The sequence below is a fragment of the Diabrotica undecimpunctata genome, chromosome 7 (genome assembly GCF_040954645.1).
Source record: "Diabrotica undecimpunctata isolate CICGRU chromosome 7, icDiaUnde3, whole genome shotgun sequence".
In the NCBI taxonomy this organism is placed as follows: domain Eukaryota; kingdom Metazoa; phylum Arthropoda; class Insecta; order Coleoptera; family Chrysomelidae; genus Diabrotica; species Diabrotica undecimpunctata.
The window spans coordinates 71,125,638-71,135,389 of NC_092809.1; the positions used below are offsets into that span (position 1 = coordinate 71,125,638).

Below are 9,752 nucleotides of genomic sequence, written 5' to 3' on the forward strand. Positions count from 1 at the left end.
TACGTTCACAATAACATTAAGAAAAAAATATTGAACGAATAAAAAACTTACCCTCACTAGCTCAAAAAAGAGGGTTGGTTCTAATGCAGCAAAGGGCTCTAGGAAAATTCCAAGCTATGGACTCTCCTTTAGGACATTCAACTTAAGGTGAAGCTTGATAAAACATTAGTTTAAATCTAGATATTGTTAAATCTAGATATTGTTAAAATTTCTAAACTCATTAGGTCTACTCAGTATGAATAAAATCAGAAGTAAAATTAGAACAACAAGTGGTTGAAAGATTGACTGATCCTATTGCGTACCACAGGATCAAGAAACAACAAACTACCCTGTTATATACTCGTTAACTGCATTAGCGGTATAAAGAGAAAGCCATCAAAAAAATATTTGGTTGTCAAAAAAATCAAATCTAATTTTTGCATGATTCGTAACTATATCTGACAGATGATTTCCCATCCTAATTCTGAACTACGATAACAAATATCAGAGTACTGAACCTGGTTGTTCAGTTCCTAAGCAGTGAAGGAATCGTAATCTTTCAAGGTGATGACATCAATTGTTCGTTATGCAAATGAAATTTTGTCAAGTCTTCTTCTTGTAGTGCCTATCCGTTTCGGATGTTGGCGACCATCATGGTAATCTGTATTTTGCAAATTGCTGCTCTGAAAAGATTTGTGGTTGTTGTGTTGAACCACGTACGTAGATTTTTCAGCCAGGAAATCCTTCGTCTTCCTGGTCCTCGTTTTCCTTCTACTTTGTCTTGTAGAATTAATTGCAGCAACCCATATGTTCGTCATGATCTGATTGAGGTATTCGATTTTGGCTGTTTTTATTGTGTTTAACAACTCTTTTCCTTTTTGCATTCTTAATAAAACGTCCTGGTTAGTAACGTGATCGGTATATGATATCTTCAGGATTCGACGATAAAGTCACATTTCGAAGGCCTCAATTTTCTTGCAGGTAGCGTCTGTGAGAGTCCGCGACTCAACTCCGTACAACAGGATAGGAAAGATATAACATTGTTATAACCTGATTTTCATGGGTACTAATAAATCCTGGCATTTGAATAGCTTGGCCATTTTTTGAAATGCAGATCTTGTTTTCTCTACCCTACATTTGATTTCTAAGAAATGGTCTCAATTTTCATTGACGTTCGTACCAAGGTAGGTATATGTTTTTACTCTTTCTATTGGTTGACCATTCACACTGATTCAATTTGATGTTTCTTCTTAGAGATCATCATACAGCTTGTCGTGTTTTACTGTATCGAATGCTTTATGGTAATCAATGAAGCACACATAAATATCGCAATTCACATGTATGTGTACCTGTATGCTTGTATGATAAAGAGAGCCTCTCTCGTACCCACTTTGTTCCGAAAACGAAACTGTGTACGGCTGATTTTTTCTTCGCATTGATTGTGATGAGAATTACATTTTAGATTGGTTTTCAAAATTTTTTTAAATCAAAATTAATAGTGATCTTAATCTATAAATATTTATAATTGGCGGTAGTTGGTAACATAGACATATAATACAAATAGACTGACCGCTGCAATGCAGTGGCGTTCCCGGCGTTCCCCCAGTGCGACAGACACAAATCAGTCCATGCATCTCTTTCTAATTTTCCAGGTTTATCGACCACGTGACCTAAATCACCAATGAGAAGGTCACGTGGTCGGTAAACCCGGACCATTAGAAAGAGCTGAAGGGGCTGTTTTGCGTCAGTTTTCTCTGTCGCACTGGGGGAACGCGACTGTATTGTAGCAGTCAGTTTACTTATATTATATGTCTATCGTAGGTAATACTAACTTGACATTTGACTAGTTGAAGTCACTAGTGACACACACAAGACATTTGACTAGTGTTTCATATACAGTGGAGTTGATATTCATATTGTTACTTGTCTCTACAAAAAGATTTTGAAATTTTCCACTTCTCATGCCAAATAATTGATATGATCATAATAACCAAAGAAGTAATTTTTATTTTTATAATAAAAGCTGTGATGTAATTTTATAATTAAAACATATATGCTTAAATTTTAGGATCAAAGGCAATTTCAAATGTGACTCAACAATTTTCTAAACTGAATAAAATCGGCAACTCCTTCAAATCCAGCAGGCTAAAACCGAAGTTCACTGTTGGCCAGAAGAATAAAAATGAAACGTCCAGCGATTCAGATGAGGAATACGAAAATTCTATCTTCCAGCCTGATGTTCAAACAGGCATTTCCCCACAGAGTATGGATTCGCCTGGAAATCGTAGTATTGAACAGGGTAAATACACAATATGTAAATAATATTTAATTAAATGTATATACACGGTTGCGTTCTGTTGCGTCTCTTGGTTACGCAATATTAGACAATGGTGCGATATGACAGCTAAAGAACTACTTCGCGCAGCACCTGATAGGGAAATCTTCCAAGGACTTATAAACATGATGATAGCCAGGCAACGTTTGATCACAGACATGGCACCTAAAGAAGAAAAATAAATTCTCAGTAAATAATCTTTAATTATTTTCTACCTGCTTGTATGTTGGAACAAGGGACTCGTGGGATCTCCTGTTTAGTAGTTGTAACTAGCTGTTCCAGATGTTGTACTGCTTTTTGAGGTGTTTAATTATCTTTAAGTAAGCTGCATCCTAGAACTGCTATTATTTCATGTCTTGATATTACTGATGATGTTGATGATGAATGCTTACATTATTTTTACATGATGTTGAATTTACTGGAGAATTTGATGGATGTTAAATGGAAGTGAATGTTAACCTAACATGTCTTACATGTTGAATTTCCGGGAAATAATTTTCCAAGGAAGAACTTTAGGCAATATTTTAAAACGTTGTAGTTCTTGAAAATGATAAATTTCTAAAGCATATACTGGCAACATTCGAAAACCACGTGGGTACAGGTTAGGTTTAAATAAATTGGAATTATAAGAACCCATTCGAGAAACAAAAATAAAAAATGTGAAAGTATTTATCAAAAAAAAACACAAAGTAAAATAAGATTAAAAGTTACCTCAAGGTTGGCTTGAATTACAACGAAAAATGAAATATTTTAATACAAACAACCATGTCAACAAATTAAACCCTACTTTTTATTGTCTAACAAGAAAGTGGGGATGTGTTGCTGACATTCCAATAAAATGGCAGAAGGTATACGGGGGACTTGTTTGAATTGTATTTTGTTAAGCTCATTCAGGCGGTCATAGCCTAAAATGAGGAATATTTAAGTTTTATGTTTGGAAAATTGGGAGAATAGTGAAGAATGGTATAGAAATAAATTTTCAGAAAACAGAATGTCTAGCAACAACAGAAGGAATAAAAAACCTTGTAAGTAGACGATGGTGCACAACAAACAAATTTAAATACTTAGGATTCATAGTTTCAAGGAACGGAACAATAGAAGAAGAATTAAAAGGTCGGCTGGGCCAAACAAGAACGTGTATCAAGAAGTCAAATTTGGTGCTATGCCATATCATAAAGAACACGAAAAAAAAAAGTTTTCCATTCAATGATCCGTAGTATTATAACTTATGGGAAGAAATCTGGATATTAAACAAAAAAAAAACGAAATAAAGTTTTAGCCACCGAAATGGAATATTGGAGGAGGAAAAACGTAAAAATTAAAAGAAAATGCGGGAAACTAAGAATGTTGGAATATATAGAAGAAAACAGATCAAATTGGTATGGGAACGTCAGAAGAACAGGAATAGGTGAATATCGAAAATAACAGATTGTGGCTCCATGGGGAGGAGAAAAAGATGCAGGACCCAGGAGGTCGTGGAGGGATGAAGTAGACGAGGCAATGAGAAATCTCTTGGCTTCGAAACTTACGCCAATGGTTCGACATGAGGGAGGGCAGCACAATTATACGATTAACACAAGATAGACAAAAATTCCCTTTTATGTCTCCAACTTCCGATGAGGAAAGGGCACATGACGAAAAGGATACAGGGAACGTACGAGGGCGGTGCTTTCTTAACATAGTCTCCTTTTATCTCGATACATTTGACTCAGCGGCAATTTTCTGCCGGCGAGTGACTTTTTCAAGTTTGGAAACAAAAAGAAGTGGCACGGTGCCAAATCTGAAGAATACGGTGAATGGGGCAGCAGTTCAATAGGTCCAACAATTCTGCATAGTAGAGCCCTGTGACCGTTTTTGTCCTTCTCCATGTAGTCGATGTAGATCACACCTTGTGAATCCCAGAAAACAGGGACCATTACCTTTCCGACCGATAGAACAGTCTTCACCTTCTACGGAGAACTTTCACAGAGAGAAGGTCAACTGGTCCTTGGTCTCTGGTGTGTACCAGTCCATTCATGTTCCGTTAATGGTCACGAAACGACGCAGAAAACTCCTTCGGATGGCGCTTTAAACAGCGTAAAACACAACATAGAAGTGCTCTCATGATTTCGCTTATATGGATTGAGCAAACTCGGCACAAATCGTACCGACAGCTTTCTCGTACTCAAAATTTCATGCAGGTTATGACCTACGCTATCTTTGGGATGGCCACTCTCTCAGCTGTCTCGCGCACCTCCAATCGACGGTGTACCAATAAGAGATCATGGATTTTTGTCACGTTATCCTTCGAAGTAGCGCCACGAAATAAATAGCGGTTCGTGGCTCGCAGTCACAGTAAATAGTTGGAAGAGTCCATTTTCGTGTCGAGGGAGTCTGTTTTACCACGTATAAACTTTTTAAATTTTATTAAAATCTATAAAAAAATAAATAATAAAATTACTTTATTAAATTTTAAAAATATTATTTAAATTTAAAAAATACAGAAAACACAGTATGAAGCTTCTCACTAGTCTACAGTGCCGCCTACTGTATCACTTTTTGATATGATTCTGGGAAGACATATCGACTTGGCATTACAACCCAAAAACAATTAAGTGAATTCCTACCGTGACAAGTCTACACAATTTTGCTCATTTTCATATTATACTAGGCGCACACTAAAAGTTTTGCGCAAATAATAAAAAGAAAACATATTTTTGGGAAATATCAGCTTATTTATTTTTCAAAAGTATTGACCTAAAAGATTAACACACTTTTACATTCGAACAAACCAATCGTCGAAGCATTTATGCCAGTCCGAAATAGGTATCTCAGATATAAGATTTTTGTATGCTTCGACCGTCTTATTTGGCGTCTTAAAACGTTTACCGGGTAGTTTGTTTTTGATTCTCGGGAATGCAACGAAATCACACGGTGCCAAGTCCGGACTGTATGCAGGGTGGTTCACGATCCAATGTCAAAATACGAAAATCATACTTACGAAGTGGAGTAACTTCCTCTAAATAGCTTCGGTTCAGTAAACTCTTAAGTCACATTCGTTTTTAAATGCTCACTATTCGTTATCATCTAAACAATAAGCAATATGTCCTTATGAGTGTATATTAAACCTAATAGTTTTATTTATTTTGATATACATGTATATTTGTAGGCCTTGAAGCTACTGAAGACATAGATATTACTCCCAAAATTGATGCTTTCCTACCGAGCGTAGGCATAGTTATGGGCAACAAAACCGATAATGTAGACGGCGTATTAGAGCAAAGACATAACTTATTAAATAGAACAGACTCTTCTCACATGGACGACATTAAACTATCCAGTATTATGCAAAGCGTTTCTATTAGTTCTGGCTTGAGTCCTGCGCCAGAAATTCAAATTAATTCCGAAAATATGGACGAATCGTCGAAAAAGAACCCTCCAAACTCGTTGGCTTTGGATAAAAAGTTTAGCAAGTCATCAATTGAAGTAAATGAAACAAAAGATAAGGTGAGTATACAAAGTGTATAATGAAAGAATATAACTCAATAATTTTGAGTGTAAAGTCAACAATATGATAAAGTGTAGAACTATAATGTGTAGAGAGAGTTTTTAAGTAGTCGGTAACTACAATGCACATCTAAAAAACGATTTATTCTGATACCTTAGGAAAATTATGGGAACTGTCTAATATCTCGAGAAATACACTGCTAGATGAAAAAACAAAAAACAAGGGTTAAATATTTTTCAAAAATCTATCCAAACACGACCCCCCCACCTGCTAGGAATAGGAACCTCCATTTTTTATGGCAGATTTGGATTCTACAAAAAATTCATAAAAACCTTATTCACTACCATAAAAATTAGTTTGCAGACTTCTGATCTGTACTTGTCTTTCTACAATTACAGCTCCATCTACCGCAAATCGAAAAATAATTCAGATAACACTTGTTTCCTTTTTCATGCAAAATCTGATTCTGCAATAAAACATGGGATTTTCCATTTAACTTTTAAAGTTGCAGGGGGTCGGTGTGGGGGTCAGGGTTAGGTGTGGGGGTCGTATTCGGTGGTGTTCGATAGATTTTTGAACATATACACGTGTTTTTTGGCTTTTCATTTAGCGGTGTAGGTATTTCTCGAGATATGCAGCTCAGTATCAGAATAAATCTTTTTTCCGATTATGGCGACATCTATCAACAGTTTAAAAAATGCCTCGAATTAATTTTACTTATTTTTATATAAGTAATCCAAATCTACAATAAAAAATGGTGGTTCCTATTAAGGATTTCAAAGTTGTCCCCAGTATCACCCCCAGGGAGTGGGGGTGAAAGGTCATGTTTGATGTTGTTCGATAAATCGTTGAAAAATATTGAACAAGTGTTTTTCAGTGTTTTGATCCAATGGAAATTATATATATATATATATATATATATATATATATATATATATAATACATATATATATATATATATATATATATATATATATATATATATATATATATATATATATATAATATATATATATATATATATATATTATATATATATATATATATATATAATATATATATATATATATATATATATAATATATATATATATATATATAATATATATATATATATATATATATATATATATATATATATATATATATATATATATATATATATATATATATATATATATATACAATGAAAAGGAGATAATGCTGGGAGATACCCTTTTATCTCTGAGGAAGCAAAATAAAACTCGGGTACTTTCTTAGATGTGCTTTTTAATTAATAGTCTAAGCTTTCGTCAATGATTATTGACATCATCAGAGTAAACTACAAACAAACAAGAGAAACAAACAATGAGCAGGTGGACACTAAGTATAAACACTTACACTTAAAACACTTACCCAAATTATACCAAAAAACTCAGTGACTTGGGTGGAAAACAAAGAAAGTTTTATCTGTGTATATACTTAACATATTTTTAGATACATGAGTATCCATAGTTAACAATGTATTTTTATTAAATTAAGATGATCTATTTACATAAAAACCTAACCACAAATAAATTGGAATCTTACACGTTGTTTAAAACAATCTAAGATCTAAGACTATAACATAAGGAAAATCATAACTAAATAGCTAAAAATTATAAAAGAATATAACGAACTAAATAACACTAAATATTACACGAGAAAATTAGAAAATATAAAGGAATAAACACAAAGAAAAGTTTGGTGTCAGTTTATTTGTGCGATTTCCACAAAATCATCATCCTAAGAGTAACATCCGATTCATTTAAATCGATAATTAAAGGAGATATATGTGGCTTGTGTCAATTATTTTTGCTGTCACCTAGTATTCATTAATAAAGTTTTCTGCATGCCTAACATATTTCCTCCACTTTTCTGGTGTGACCTTATTAGCAAAGTTATTACCTAAGATTAAAAAAAAATATGTTGTAATGCTTTTTTCCAAATATTTAATACCGTGGCTTCATTTATAACGAAAGCAGAAGTTATATTAGCATCATAATATGTTTTGCAATCGGAACAAACATTCTCTATTGGATTAAATTGACAATGATATGGAGGCAGTCTCAAGACTCGAGGCCGTATTGAAGGGCCAGTCTATTCAATCTGTAAAACAAAATATATAAAAATGCCATTTACTAAATAAATTCTAATACGTACGTAAATACTTTATCTGGTAGATGCTTCTTTACAATATCCATTAACTCAAACTTCATCATAGTCATTATAGTATCAATACTTGTTTCTTTTCCGCATATCTTGGCATTTTTAAAATATTTTATTGAAAAAAATAAATAATCCAAAACACAAAATAATGCACAGCGCTGTGAAATAATATCAAATACTGACCTGAACGACAACGATGACTTTACTCTGACACTTCGAAAGGATGGTCAACATGGTTGAAGTTTTACGTCAAATGTTCATATTTCGCGTAATTGATTATATATAGAAAGCGCGCATTTTATATATCAACGAATCAAACGTAGGTTCGGAATAGATCGTTTATGTATGTAACTCTGCAATATTTTTGTGTTAAATCACGGAATTTTTGCTTTTTTCGTCACATCTAACTTAATGCGTTAGAAAGAAATAGAAAATCTGTTACGCACTGAAAGAAGGCTCTGAGAATAACTTTAATAATATATTTTTTAGGTTGAATACAAGCCCATGGACCGTTCAATTTCCGACTATGATGTGCAGCTAAACATTTCTCAATCCCAAAGTGAGTCTGCTTTAAGAAAGATGAGCACAATGACTCCAATGGAAACCACCAAAGACTTAGTAAGTTATTCTACTATATAAACGAGTTGTCAATAAAAATGTAGATTGTTACCGAGAAAAGACTTAACTTAATTTTCAAACGACATATTCTTTCCTACAATTCTATTTAGTCACTATAACTTAGATTGACTTTAATTTTTTCAGGTACTATCCCCGTTGAGCAAATTGGCGAAAGGCGTTCAAAACATCGGTGCGAATTTGGATCCAAGAAAACTGAGCGGACAAGTACGACACATCAGCGAAAGAGAAATGGAGGAACATAAAAAATTACAGCAGCGTTGGCAGAATAGTAAAACTAGACTAATTGCTCTGTGAATTTTAGCGCTAGCTTTTAAGGTCATTTTAAGCTTTATATCTTGTTTAATTTATTTGTCACCCTTAGTTTTATACTTATTCCCACCTCAAGAGGCTACCATATTACTTGTCTTTTAGCAACTATTATCTCCTTTATGGATATAGTTGGGCGGAACTATAAGAAATATTTGTAATGTAAAACAAGTATGTAGTCTATAAGTTTAACCTATAGCGGGTGATTATTAAAAAGGAAATATGTGATATGTTGATATGGTAATATATTACCTTAGAATTTAAGTTACGATGGTTCAGAGCAAAGGGTACCCCTCATTAAGATAGGCAAAATGCCCTCACTACCAAAATTAACTTTTTTTCACGTCCACCAAAAACGTAATTTTTTCGTTTTTATTTTTTTAGGCGGGATGCAATCAATTAAAAATAAAAAAAAACACGCATAATTGAGGCTTTTACAAAACATATCTATTCTTTATAGACCTGTGGTTGAGTGTACACCATCGACTAATAAAAAAGAGAGAGTGCTTGATTTCATAGATGTGATCGTCACAGTGTGTGACATCATCCGATGCTACCGACACTATGAACTGCTTACTCAACTATGCGACCAGAGAAGGGAAAGCGGGATATTTATAATTATGCTATATTTCCTTCAGAACTTTTCAGAAAAATAGGATATATAAACACTGGAAAAAAAACTACATACATTTTATTATTAATATAATATTAATAATATTACGTACATGCAATATAACTATCATAAATTATAACTAAACACAGGACCTTTATTGATATTTAACCTATCTACTTCAAAAACACTGTCTTTTGTCACACTACT

General features: G+C 33.4%; 1 protein-coding gene across 3 annotated transcripts in view; it reads left to right on the forward strand.

Moving 5' to 3' along the window:
- Positions 1-9,459, forward strand: part of sp3 (phosphatidylinositide phosphatase spermathreecae) — a 59,352-nt gene extending 49,893 nt beyond the window's left edge. For all 3 annotated transcript variants that reach the window (XM_072537519.1, XM_072537521.1, XM_072537520.1), the window contains 4 exons: positions 2,048-2,278; positions 5,463-5,800; positions 8,477-8,605; positions 8,750-9,459. In XM_072537519.1, coding sequence (XP_072393620.1) covers positions 2,048-2,278; positions 5,463-5,800; positions 8,477-8,605; positions 8,750-8,920 — 869 coding nt within the window. In that variant the 3' untranslated portion in view covers positions 8,921-9,459. The remainder of the gene's footprint in view (positions 1-2,047; positions 2,279-5,462; positions 5,801-8,476; positions 8,606-8,749) is intronic.
- Positions 9,460-9,752: the final 293 nt, after the last annotated feature.